Source organism: Bos javanicus, chromosome 20 (genome assembly GCF_032452875.1).
Source record: "Bos javanicus breed banteng chromosome 20, ARS-OSU_banteng_1.0, whole genome shotgun sequence".
In the NCBI taxonomy this organism is placed as follows: domain Eukaryota; kingdom Metazoa; phylum Chordata; class Mammalia; order Artiodactyla; family Bovidae; genus Bos; species Bos javanicus.
In genome coordinates this window covers 25,883,014-25,897,053 of record NC_083887.1, presented here as the reverse complement: position 1 = coordinate 25,897,053, position 14,040 = coordinate 25,883,014, and the positions used below count along the sequence as shown (strand labels likewise).

The window sequence follows — 14,040 nt, the reverse complement described above, 5'->3', positions numbered from 1 at the left end:
ACCTATGGAAATATGTTTCTTTTGTCATTTCCTATGTAGCCTGCCCTTCCTTCATAGATGTTGTGGTTGTATGTGATGAATCAAACAGTATTTATCCCTGGGATGCAGTAAAGAACTTTTTGGAAAAATTTGTACAAGGCCTAGATATAGGCCCCACAAAGACACAGGTATGGACATCCTTTATATAGACCCTAACCCACAGGTTTCTTTCTGAGAAAATATTACTAGAGATGAGATCTTCATCTTTGCATTTGTCCAATCCCCATATTAAAGGCATTTAATGGTAATCTTGAAAGTTAATTGAAATTTGTGCTACGTTGAGTTATTCTATTGTAACTTTGCCTAATGCTGGTCTTTTAAGCATGGGTTCCTATTTCTGACACAGGCATTGGATATGTGATATAGCATCTTAATTATCTTTTGTTGCTAAGTTTTTCTTCCATTAACTCATGCACTAATCAGTACATTTAAAAATCCATTATGTATGTTTTTTTTACACACACTTGGACTAATAATGGTAACTTTCTCTTTTTACTGGTGAAAAAATTATTTTTTAAGTCTAGGATTTTTATAAATAAGTTCATAGACAGCATATTTCTGCCATAGCTCAGTTGGCAAAGAATCTGCCTGCAATGCAGGAGGCCCCTGTTCAATTCCTGGGATGGGAAGCTCCTCTGGAGAAGGCATAGGCTCCCCACTCCAGTATTCTTGGGTTTCCCTTGTGGTTCAGCTGGTAAAGAGTCTGCCTGCAATGGGGGAGATCTGGGTTCAGTCCCCGGGCTGGGAAGATCCCCTGGGGAAAGGAAAGGCTACCCACTCCAGTATTCTGGCCTAGAGAATTCCATGGACTCTATAGTCCATGGGGGTCACAAAGAGTTGGACACGACTGAGCAACTTTTACTTCAGTGTCATAGTCTAGGCTGAACTTCCATTATTTACAGAAGTCCTTTCAATAGTTTTGTGTAACTTTATGTTTTAAAGAGTCTTTGGTTTTCATTCTTCCTGTGGTAGGTAACCAAAATTAAGGAGCAGAAAGGTCCTGCTTTTATAACACTGAATAGCATTTTTAAAGTTTTGGGTTTTTTCTTTCTTTCTTGTTGGATCTGCCATTTTCTGGGTCATCCTGGCTGTAGGAAAATATTGAACCAATATCAACAGGAACCAGTTTACAGAGTTACCAGTTCCTATGTTGCATCTGATGCTCCAAGGCCCAACAGTTATTAGAACACTTTCCCCTAAATGCTTTGCAGTTATCTGTATTGAAATTTGCCTTTCTGCATCTCTATACAGTATTGTAAAATACCGTTGCATGTTTTCCCCATTGACATTGCTTTTCAATACCAAGAGGATATTAATATCCATCAAAACTTTGAAGGTTTCACTGTGGGCTTTCACTGAAAATTCTGTTAAATAAGACTAAGTATCATACTGGTTTCTAGAGAACATCGCTGTTGAAGCCCCTCATAAGAGAAGTTTTCATCTGTATCTATTTATTTTCTGTCTCTAAATGAATTACCCCTGTAACGTCACTTACTGTGTTTAATAGTTTCCATGTGGAATTCCTGACCTTCTTCTCCTATCTTGCAACCCCAGTGCATCTCCTTCATATCTAAAAGTGGTTTTACTCAGCATCTTCTTCCAACCTAAATGTGACCTTTCTGTAAGCCCTAATCTGCCACATCTTCTCTTCCACCTTCCTCCCTCTCACACAGAAGTTGTGGGGCTGTGTCAGGGGGTCACCACTCTCTTCCTCTCAGCTTAGATTTTGAGATTCTTAAGAGTTTCCGTTGGTCCCTTCCTCTCTCTCAAGTCTTACATCTTACCTTGAAGAGAGGAATTCAACAATATCATGTTTTTTTGGTCATTTTCCTAGGCCTTCCTGGCAAAAGCAGCTGATTGATCTCAGAAATCCAGGCCTTGCCCATTCCACCTTCCTTACACACTGGCCTCTATTTCAGCGACTCTTTTACCACTGATTTTCTTATAACCACTTCCCACTCTGGAAACCCCAAATCCTAGGCATAGGGAGTGATCTCAGTGCTGAGTACAAGGACATTAACCAAAGTGTTTGACCTCCTTGATCTAAAGGATTAGGGTATGTGCTCAAACGTCTTGTTCCGAAGTTGTCCTACGTCTCAGCTCTCCCAAATAAGACTCTCCAGTGGCATTTTCCCTGAAGACCAGAAATGTCCTGTCCAGAACACACATATAGCAGCTTCCTTTCTATCATCTGTGATGAGAGGAAATCCAGCACAGTGAAAACATTTATACTGACTGCATTGATTAGCAGTCACTTTTCCTAGTATTCAACTATACTTCCTTGTTTATTAGATAATTACCCTCAGTTGATGAGATGTTATATTCCATTCATGATTGCTTGTAATGGTTAACATGTATATATCCTTTTGTAACTAGAAAATCTATTTAAATCTTCCTGTTATGAACTTTATTCTACTATTCATCCATATGGCAGTGCTTTAAAAGCTGCAGCTATTATTCTTGAGAACCATATGGCACATAAATGGCACATTATCATGCTTGTCAATAAGTCCCACTGCTGTACACTGATGGCCTCTGACAGGGAAGTTATCCTATTGGAAGAAAAATAACTATTCTTAAGAAAAATTTTGGAAATGATTCCCTTAAGCTATCAGCCCATATATAAATGCACTTCTGATTTTTATTATATTGGTTACATAGGAATGATTTATAACAATGACAAGCCTATAATAAACTTCTTTTCTCTTAAAGATGGGGTTAATTCAATATGCCAATAATCCAAGAGTTGTGTTTAACCTGAATACTTTTAAATCCAAAGATGAAATGATTAAAGCAACATCGCAGACATTCCAATATGGTGGAGACCTTACAAATACCTTCAAAGCAATTCAGTATGCAAGGTAAGTTATGATGCTAATAGGTCAATATGTTGATAAAATAGAAGTGCTCATAAGTAAGAAAAGACAAAGAAAAATATATGGTGCATGCATGCTCAGTTGCTCAGTCGTGTCCAACTCTTTGCAACCTTGTGGACTGTAGCCTACCAGGCTCCTCTGTCCATGGGATTCTCCAGGCAAGAATACTGGAGTGGGTTGCCATTTCCTCCTCCAGTGTGTCTTCCCAGCACAGGGATTGAACCCGCATCTCTTGCATTTCCTGCATTGGCAGGTGGATTCTTTACTACTGCACCACGTGGGAAACCTAAATATGTGGTCAGTTCAGTTCAGTTCAGTCGCTCAGTCGCATCTGACTCTTTGCGACCCCATGAATCACAGCGCTCCAGGCCTCCCTGTCCATCACCAACTCCTGGAGTTCACTCAAACTCATGTCCATTGAGTCTGTGATGCCATCCAGCCATCTCATTCTCTGTCGTGCCCTTCTCTTCCTGCCCTTCTCCTCAGAACTAGTAGAGTAGACAAGTCTGAACATTCTTTTACTTGAACACTTTAAGAAGGCATAAGGGAATAAAATTTTTAAATCTTTGATTTCTGTGACTTTTATAAGATTTTTTAATATTTTATATGAAGTAAATAAAATGAAGTTAAAAGACCTTGGGTTAAGTTGGACACGGAGCAATCTGCAATTATTTGTTACTATTTATCAATGCAATTATTTGTTACTATTTATTAAGACCACAAACAACTTGAGCTAGTGGGATACTTCAGCCAAATTAAGAATAGCCATAGAATCTTAAGTGTTAATGACATAGGAGTCTGAATTGAAGGACTCATTCTGCTTACTACTATCTGGGGCAATTTCATAACTATATAACACTCTCTTAATTCTTAGCTCAGTGTCTCTATTTTCTTAGCACTGCTGACCTTCGTCTTCACTCTGATTTGATCAGATACCTTTACCAAAAAAGTGCTAAACATTCTCATATTGTTTAAAAATTATAAATGAGAACAGTATGCTCATCTTCCTTTAAACCTACTTTTTGCCCTTTTCCATCTGGTTGTGCCTTCCTTCCACTGCCATAATTCCTTAAAAGAAGTATCTATGTTCCTTTCTTCATATCCCTGAAACATATGGCTCTGCCACCAGGTAAATGTGGTTTTGCCTCAAGCCTCATCCTCTTTAGCTTCCCTTATCATTTGACAATAATGAGCATGCGGTGCTATTTCAACCCCAGATGCCTTGACACCACACACTTCTTGAAAACCTGCCAACTTTTGTCAACAAGTTTGCCTCTTCATTGGCTCCTTTTCCTAGTTTTTCTTCACTAAACAGAGTCCTTCTTTCATAGCTCTTTTTTTCTTAGGTGTTGTATCCACTCTCATGGTTACATGAGCCATCAGCCCTGCCTGGCTTACCCTACGGCTATGTCATCAGCCCTGACCTCTCTCAGAATTCACACTGGTGTCCAGCTGATGCCGAGTATCTTTATTTGGAGTGTTGGCTCACTTGTCAAACTGAGTGCTTCCTAAACTGGCCCTGTGCTTTTCCCTTCCCCTCCTCGTGACTCTGCCATTTGATTCATTGTCCACCTTTCCTCCTTGTTATTCAGAGTGTAAACTTAATGATTTATTTTATTCTTTCTACTCCTCTTTAGGTCACATAATCTGGCCAGTCACCACATCCTGTCCTTTTCTATTTCTGCATTTCCTATAATATCTGTCCTTTCTTTTTTCAGTATATTCTGTGTTCTAGTTGCTGGTTCTGTCAACTGCTGACTCTCCCTATATGTCTCAAGAGTAGATGCCCTACAAGAGAAGATATGATTGGTTTGGTTAAGTTATGTCCCTATTGAGTTTTGCTTTGGAGCCAAGCTTTCTCATCGGCTGCTGGCCAATAGCTATTATGCAAAGTACCCTTCCTCGTTCAGTAAAGCAGGCTGAGGGGAGGACTAAGATGACGTAGAAAAATGGCCTCCTAGGAGTTAGAAACAGTAAAGAGCCTTTATTTTTAGAAGGGAATGTGGGTGTGACATTTTTCCCTGGAAAGAGCCTAGAGGCCTGGCAAGCTTTCTTCTCAGGGAGAATAGGCACTTTCTGAGAAAATGGGACTCATATGGCTCTTATGATCTTTTCAAAACTTTGTTTTTCTCCCTGTCATCCCTCTCTCATCATTATTTTCCAAGCTAACAGGAGTCTTTCCATTGTGAGGAGAACCACCTTTTTACTCATTCATTCCAGAATTTAATTACATCGAATTCTTTTTCTCTTTCTTCTTCTTTCTCTTTCTTGATCTGTTTCTTTACAACATCAAATAGAATTCTGATACTCCTTCAGTGAATGTTTCCATTTTCTGTTGATCTTATTTGATTTGGTGCCTAAAGTTACAGTTTACTGTTCCAAGCCCTACAGATAATCATGGGTTTCCCAGGTGACGCTAGTAGTAAAGAACCCACCTGCCCATGCAGGAGATATAAGAGACCTGGGTTCAATCCTTGGGTCGGAAAGATCCTCTGGAGAAGGGAATGGCAACCCACTCCAGTATTCTTGCCTAGAGAATCCCGTGGACAGAGGATCCCCATGGACAGGCTGCATTCCATAGGGTTGCAAAGAGTCAGACTTGGCCAAAGCAACTTAACACACACACAGGTCATCAAGACTAAATGAGGCATAGTTTCTACTCTCAGCAAATTTATAGTCAGACATGAGCTCTACTGTATGTCATAAAGAGTATAATTCACTTAAAAAATTATTTGATGTGAGTATAAGAATTCAAATTTGGTTGAGAAATATGAACTATTTTTCAATATTTCTATATTCTGCTATATAGAACACAGAAAAGCTTTAGGAAATAAAATTATATTCTCAGTTTTAAACATGTTGAATTAAAGAACTCTGTACACTTTCAGGTGAAAATATTCAATGCATTGAATACACAAACTTGAAGATGGGAGGGCTGAATGGAAGAAAATATAGATTTTAAATTGTCATCATGTAAGTGGCAGTGGTAAACCTATATGATGACACCAGAAAGAATGTGTAACAAGAGAATTCAATAGACAGGGAAAACGTTGTTGGACACCTGGCTAACCAAAAGCTGAATCCCTGCTTGTTGAATCAAAACAAATTTCAGTTTAAATCTAAGAAAATGAAACAACTAAAGGACTATGAGAAAACTTGGCTGATGAAAAATAAAAGTCTTAGAGATAAGACCCTTTTAAAATGACATGTCAAATATAAAAGACAGACACAAAAAGTAATGGATTTGATTATACAAAAATATAAAATTTCTGCACAATATCAACATCACTAAAATTTTAAAAATGATTAATGAACTGAAAAAATTATTTACAGCATATATGACAAAGGATAATTTTCTTTATTAACAGAAATTTTACTAATCAGGAAAATGATGAAAAACAAAAATTAGCAAATGTAAAGAAATATCAAGAGTTCATGAAAAAAGAAATATAAATGGCTAATAAACATAAAAATACTCGTCATTCTTCATAGTTAAAAAGTACATAATAAAACAACAATAATATATTATTTTTCACTTATAAGAGTATCCCAGATTAAAAAGTATTAACAGTCCTCATTGTTAAGGAAAGGAGATGGAGAAAATTGCATTCTTGTACACTGATAGCAGTATAAATTGGAAGAAATTTAAAGAACAATTTAGTACTATATTTATCAAAATTTGAAATGTGTAAATCCTTTGTCCAAATACTTTCATTGCCATGATTTTATACTACTGATGCATTTGAAAAATTATGCCAAGATACATACGCAAGGGCATTCATTATAGCATTATTTGTAAAACCAAAAATGGCCTAAATGCATAATAATGGGGAGTTGGTTAAATAAACTATGGTTCCTCAAAACAATGAAATATTACATAGCCATTAAAAAAGGAGAGTTCTAAACTAGTGATTACTAGTGGGGTGGTGGGAATGCAATATAAAGGTAGGGGAGTGGGAGGCACAAATTATTGGGTATAAGGCTCAAGGATGTAATACAACAAGGAGAATATAGTCAATATTTTATAATAACTGTAAATGGAAATTTACCTCTAAAATTATATAAAATGAGTATTTTTTAAATGAAAATTTAGAAATCAAATTAAACACAAGGAGAGTTCTATATGTGCTGGTATGGAAAGCTCTCCATCAAAATGAAAAACCACTATATAAAATATGTCCCCACATAAAAGTTTAAGGAGTAAATTTTGCATATATTTCTCTATATGCAACATTTTCTAGAAGGAAACAAACTGATAATAGTGATTACCTTTGAAATAGTGGCTTGATGTAAACTTTTTGTTTTATAACTTTCCAAATGCTTTAGATTTCTTTTACCATATATATTTATTACTTTTAAAAAAGCAATTTGTTATTGGAAAAATGCAGATCCAATGAGTAAAATTTATGACAAAATGAATTATCTTTGCTCTGTTGATGAGTTTAATTTTCTTAGCAGAGGATAATTCTAAGGATTCCTGATGTGAATACACATACACACACACTATGAAAACCATGGGAGCTATTTTTAATGCCAAGTGAGATTTACATTCTTGTATGTGTCTCTACTACAAACTACAAATATAATATAGTTAAAATGTCACCAGAACTGATAGAGCAATTCTAAGTCGCAATAGGTTATATTCAAAGAAGTCAGTTTCATAGTCACTTTTCTAACCAGAGGTCCATGTATTAACTTTATCCATCGATAGTGAGTTTTTATTTTATCTGCCACAGAGATACCGCTTATTCAACGGCTGCTGGTGGACGACCAGGTGCTACCAAAGTTATGGTGGTTGTAACTGATGGTGAATCCCATGATGGTTCAAAGTTGAAAGCTGTGATTGATCAATGTAACAAAGACAATATACTGAGGTTTGGCATAGCAGTAAGTGGCTTTTCTTTTTACTGGTCTTTCAGTTCATAGGGAAATATTCCTTTAAGACTATACTTTCTTATTGCCTGTTCATAGCTTCATATAAAAGAATATTTTTACTCTATCTCAGCATCTTGCTGATTTTCGGTCATGCCAACCAAAATGATATGGAAGTGTTGCTTATTTTACTTCTGTGAAAGGCCTATCGTGTTAAAAAATAGTCTAGAAAATATTAACAGGAAAATTAAAGTACAGCACTGATGGCCCTCTCCTCTCTCCCTCTGTTTTCAAGGTTCTTGGGTACTTAAACAGAAACGCCCTGGATACTAAAAATTTAATAAAGGAAATTAAAGCTATTGCCAGTATTCCAACAGAAAGACACTTTTTCAATGTCTCTGATGAAGCAGATCTACTAGAAAAGGCTGGGACAATAGGAGAACAAATTTTCAGCATTGAAGGTAAAAGAACTCCTTCTCAGAATTTTCTTTCAAACACTTTTCAAAGATACAAACTTACCAGCATATAAGGGGAACAGAAGGGATAATTGGGGGATTGGGACTAACATATCCACACTACTGTCCATAAAATAGATAATAAAGACCTACTGTATAGCACAGGGAACTCTACTCAGTACTCTGTCATGGCCTATATTGGAAAAGAATCTACAAAAGAGTACATATATGTATAATTAAATCACTTTGCTGTACAGCAGAAACTAACATGACATTATAATCAACTATACTCCAATAAAAATTGAAAAAATAAAAAAAAAGTAACATGTTCTTAAAAACCTTAAAAAATTCTTTATTACCAAACACTCTTTTAATTAATTGGCTTCCCTTGTGGCTCAGCTGGTAAAGAATCCACCTGCAATACGAGAGACCTGGGTTCGATCCCTTGGAGAAGGGAAAGACTACTCCAGTATTCGGGCCTGGAGAATTCCATGGACTATATAGTCCGTGGGGTCACAAAGAGTCAGACACAACTGAGCAACTTTCACTTCACATATACCTTATACAAAGAGAACTCATAAGTAGCATCAATAAGGAAAATAAATAATGATGACTACATAGCTTATAAAAGATGAAATACAAATGGTCAATCAACAAAAGAAAATATTCCCAATTTTAGTAATTATTTTAAAATTTAAATTAAATCAATGTTTCTTTGTGCCTAAAAGACAACAAAGATTAGTAATGTTTAATCTTGGGGAGATTATGGGGAAGCACAGAAGCTCATACACTATTGATAAGATTATAAATTGTATAACCTTTGGGAGCAGCAATGTAGTACCGTCTATTATAATCATAAATAGTTTTACCTTTTTATACGGCTTCCATAATTTACACTGAAATTCTTAAAATTTGTTTGCAGTAAATATGTGTACTTTTTAGGTTAGAAAAATACAGTGAAGATTTTTAATAGTTCAGATTTTGAGGAAACATTTACCAGATATATAATAATTTACTTCTGTGGCTTGGGAGGTCTAGTCACTGTAGAAATATCATATGTTTAAGACCTCACTGTAAGGAGGACTAAAAAACAATTCCCAGTTGGTAAAAGTCCCACGTGACCTAAATCCTAGTTCCTGATGGTTAACCCAAATAACTCTCAGCAATGAAGTGAATATTTCATTGAGCACTTGCTATGATCAAAGGGATTGCATAGATTAAGTATTAATCCTTATAGTCAAATCTTTATCTCCTGATAGATTAAGTATTAATCCCTATAGTCAAATCTTTTTCTCCTGATTATCCATTGGAAGCATCTATCCAAACATTTTTATTCTTCACTACATTAATGTGACAGTCTGCAGACTTTTCTTTTTGTGAAGATTAGTGAAAGGTGACCACTTTGGCTGCTCTGTATGGAAAAAGAGTTCTAAATGAGTCTTATGTGCTAGTGTCAGAGGTAAGCACACATGTAGAACTTGGACCAAACCTCTAAATTGGTAAAAGTCCTCCTCAGTCTTGAATCCTGGTTCCTGAAGCCAAATCCAAATATCTCTCAACACAGTCTTCACCACAGATCAATTGCCTGGCTCCTCCAACATATATCTGAGATATATGTGCATTTATTAGTACCAATATTTAAAAGCTAAAAATTCAGTTAGGTCTTTAGCAAGTAACAATCATTTTTAAAAAGAAAAGATAATCATGTCAGTTTTCATCTTACCTCATCCTCTATGTTGAGTGTTTCTTGATGTCAGGAATTTCATAGTATACCAATACATACATGAATGCACAATCAAGATTAGTGCCAACTTCAGACTACCTGGGAAGCATTGTGGATTTCTGCATCTGTTAGGACACTTCCCTAGAGGTTCCTCCCTCCCAGTTCTGTATTTTTGAGTGGACATCAGAACCGTGTGTGTGTGTGTGTGTGTGTGTGTGTAGGCACACGTGTTTGAAAATTTGATTTAAAATCGGTAACAGTGATATAATTTTTGAAACTGCTATTTCCCAGGTACAGTTCAAGGAGGAGACAACTTCCAAATGGAAATGTCGCAAGTGGGATTCAGCGCGGAATACTCTCCTCAAAATGTGTGTATATCAGATAACTTCCAACCATGCTGCCATTTGCCTTGACACTTCTGGGCCCAGTAGCCTTGTCCTGAAATAGGAAAAACAGCCATCTAGTGATCAGCAGTTCTCACTCCTAGTCACGGTCATTTAGTTTCTTTGTGCTGCTGGTTTATCATCTAAAAAACAGAGGTTAAGAATGCCTTCCCTCCCCTATTTTACAGGGATTTTTTTTAATGGAAAAAAATGGTAATATACAAGAAAGCCTTTGAGTGCTCCAGGGGGCAGGCAGTATATTAACTCAAGGTATTATTACTGTAGGAATTTTCTTTATATCAATCAACTGCTGGAAAAGTTTGTTTAAAACACAAACTCTTATCATCACTGTCATGGTTGAATTCTGAGTTATTTGAATATCTGTTTTTTAACAGCAGGGACAGAAAAATAGTTGAAAAAGTAAGGAGTTAGAGAAAGAGTGAGATGGGACATCTTAGCTCAGGGAAGTCCATTCTTTCTCAGAGACATCCATCTCACAGGTCTAGGATTCTAATCCTACTCAGGATATGAGTGCAACAGTAATAAAAGAGGCAAAGAGACAGGTGACCCTGGGAAATACTCAGGGAACAGGATTTGACTGGCTGAATAAAGGCCCAGGATCAGGTTTTTTTTTTTGGTAGAATAAAAGGTGCTAACATTCTCTGGATCATCAATCGTTAAGAGATGCTCCTAAAAGTTATGGGTCTTTCCCTCAGAAAAAATGTCAGTGAACCTACACAAAGACTTTTTCACACAATTTCCTGAAATTTTGTATAGTTCCTGAAGCTCCTTCCTGTACCCAGATTTTAGAGTCCAGGATTTATGACAGTCATTCACATAATTTCATGGTCTCTTATCTTCAGAATGGACACATTATTTCCCTATTTTTTTAATGGCTTATATTTTTCATTCCAAAATCATACCTTGAAAACCATAATGGAGAAGAATATGGAAAATAATGTCTATATAATGAGATCACTTTGTTGTACAGCAGAAATTAATATGATGTTGTAAGTCAACTATACTTCAAGAAAATAAATTTTAAACAATAACAGCAAAGCCCCAAAATTGTATCTCTGATATTTTCTAAGATCAAAAACTTGTAAATAAGGACTTCCCTGGTGGTCCAGTGGTTAAGAATACTCTTTGCAATGCAGAGGACTTGAGTTCAGTCCCTAATCAGGGAACTAAGATCTCCCTTGCCCTGGAGCAGCTAAGCTCACCCACCACATCCAGAGAGCCCGAGTGTCACAACTAGAGAGTCTGTGTGCAGCAGCGAAAGATCTAGCCACAACTAGACCTAACAGCCAAAATAAAATAATTAGTTAATTGGTTGATTAATTTTTTAAAAAATTTAAAAATAAGTCCCATCCTGACCATCTGCTTCCTGCGATGACTTATAGCTTTGAATATTCAGATTGGGTTTTGAGCCAATGCCGAGTGGCCTGTCCTCTTTCACTGGTGCTGACCAATGGCTGTTTTTCTTCCCATAGATGAAATATCATATCTTCAATTGCTTTCTGTAGCTGTGCCATTCTCAAATAGATGGGATAGGAGAGAGAGGAATGTTTGAGAAGGAGTTAAGAAGAAAGAGGAAAGGGACTTCTCTGGTGGTCCAGTGGTTAAGAATTCGCATTCCGATGCAAGGGATGTGGGTTCAATCCCTGATGAGGAACTAAGACCACACATGCCACAGGGCAGCTAAGCTTGTGTACCACAACTAGCGAGGACCACACACTGCAATGAAGACCCAGCACAGCCAAAAAATACATAAAGTAAAATGTTAAAAAGAAGAAAGAGGAAGGAAGCTGAAGATAAGTCAGGTCAGAAGAGGGCTACCACATGGGTCTGGGGGAACAGTGCCCACCTCTCTTCCTCTGGCAGCATCACTTCCTGTTTCTTGAGCATGTCTCATAGCCCCAGCTCTTCTTAGGAACACGTTAGGCCAGAGGCTCCCTTCTGACTCCTTTCTAAAGCTTACAACTGTTCAGCATTTGCAGATGTGCGCCTTTGCATGGAAATTGGGAGATGGCTATGTGCCCCTCCTGTACTGTGGTACAGATTTATCTTTAAAATGTGTTGTACTAAACAAAGCCTAAAGTAATACAGCCCATGGGAAGGCTTCTTTTCCAGCACAAAATGTATCAAAACAATTTGGATATATATCAACATACAAAGTTTTTGGTTGAAAAACCAAAATTCAGCTGAGTGAATCTGAAGATCTAATTGGCTTTATTCAATGATTCATGGGATTCTCTTGTAACTCAGTCGGTAAAGAAGCTGCTTGCAGTGTTGGAGACCTAGGTTTGATCCCTAGGTTGGGAAGATCCCCTGGAGAAGGAAATGGCAACCCACTCCAGTATTCTTGCTTGGAGAATCCCATGGACAAAGGAGCCTGGCAGGCCACAGTCCATGGGGCTGTAAGAGACATACATGACTTAGCTACTAAACCACCACAATGATTCATGAATTGGGCAGCATTTCATTAAGCAAACAGAAAGATGCTCTAAGGAGCTGTAGAAAATGGAAGGGGTCTCTCAGGTGATTGCCTCACTATGCTGACCAGGGAATTGCAAAGTGACCGTTTAAGACGACCTTCCTGGGAGAGGTTGAAGTTGCAGTTAGGTTGGGTATGGTGTAAGTTTGATGATGTAGACTTGGCACAGGGGATTCCATTTTTGACCTGTTGTCTCTCTTTTCTAAGCAATTCATGTATACTTTGCTTATTTTGCTTCATCTTAGTTTTTTTTTCTTTAAATTTAGACCATTTGTTTCAATGTTTTGCCCACCCAACACTCTTATGCCTTACAGGTGATTTGTTTTAAGGCTTCTCATTTTTCAATTATTGTAGAATATTCTGATGCTGGGTGCAGTAGGAGCTTACGACTGGAGTGGGACTGTGGTGCAGAAGACACCTCATGGACATTTGATCTTTTCTAAACAAGCGTTTGAACAAATTCTGCAAGACAGAAATCACAGCTCATATTTAGGTAAGACCTACCAGCACTTGGCTCAGCACATTTAAGTTGCTTCCTTTAAACTAGTCTCTTGTTGGATTTCAGGATCAGTTCAGCAAAACACTTGAGCTGTCATCTAATTACACATATTTCAGCTGCCTCTGCCAGTCAGGCCTTAGCCCATAACTACTTAATGAAACACTGCATGTTTGACTCGTTAATCTCTTCTGGTTGTTCCAGCAGTTGTTAATCCTGGGACATGACTGTGTTTCTCCAAAATAGAAATAGTACCTAAAAGTCAATACTGTAAGTGGTAGTCTTACATCAATTTGGAGTCTCCAGTGTGTCTGTTCGTGTAATAGGTAGTCACCAATTTTGAGCACCTCCTATGGGACAGTCCCTGAGTTGGCTAGTCTGTCTACATAATATTTAAATACTTCCAACTATCCTTTGAAGGGAGTACTACTATCCTCATTTTTCCTTTCCAAAGAGGTTAATTACTTGCTCAAAGATACAAAACTTAACAAGTAGTGAGTCCAAACTTTGAACCAGAGACTGACTCCAAAGCCTATGTTCTTCCCACTGTGCAAATTTCCACCTTTTAAATTCATTTAGTTATTCATTCTCAAATATTGTTGAGTTCATAAGGAGCTGATGAGGACAATGCAGACTCTAGGGTCAGCTTTATGGGGACGTGTTCCACCTCCACAGGGCAGAGTTTCTGGCCAAAGGGCA

At 37.3% G+C, this 14,040-nt stretch overlaps 1 protein-coding gene across 2 annotated transcripts in view; it reads left to right on the top strand.

The window, feature by feature from the left end:
* ITGA2 (integrin subunit alpha 2) overlaps window positions 1-14,040 on the top strand; it is a 108,728-nt gene that overhangs the window by 55,756 nt on the left and 38,932 nt on the right. The window contains exons 6-11 of one of the 2 annotated variants that reach the window (XM_061393551.1): window positions 40-167; window positions 2,752-2,900; window positions 7,652-7,802; window positions 8,083-8,248; window positions 10,257-10,333; window positions 13,200-13,338. In XM_061393551.1, coding sequence (XP_061249535.1) covers window positions 40-167; window positions 2,752-2,900; window positions 7,652-7,802; window positions 8,083-8,248; window positions 10,257-10,333; window positions 13,200-13,338 — 810 coding nt within the window. The remainder of the gene's footprint in view (window positions 1-39; window positions 168-2,751; window positions 2,901-7,651; window positions 7,803-8,082; window positions 8,249-10,256; window positions 10,334-13,199; window positions 13,339-14,040) is intronic. The other variant, XM_061393554.1, reaches the window with a different exon arrangement.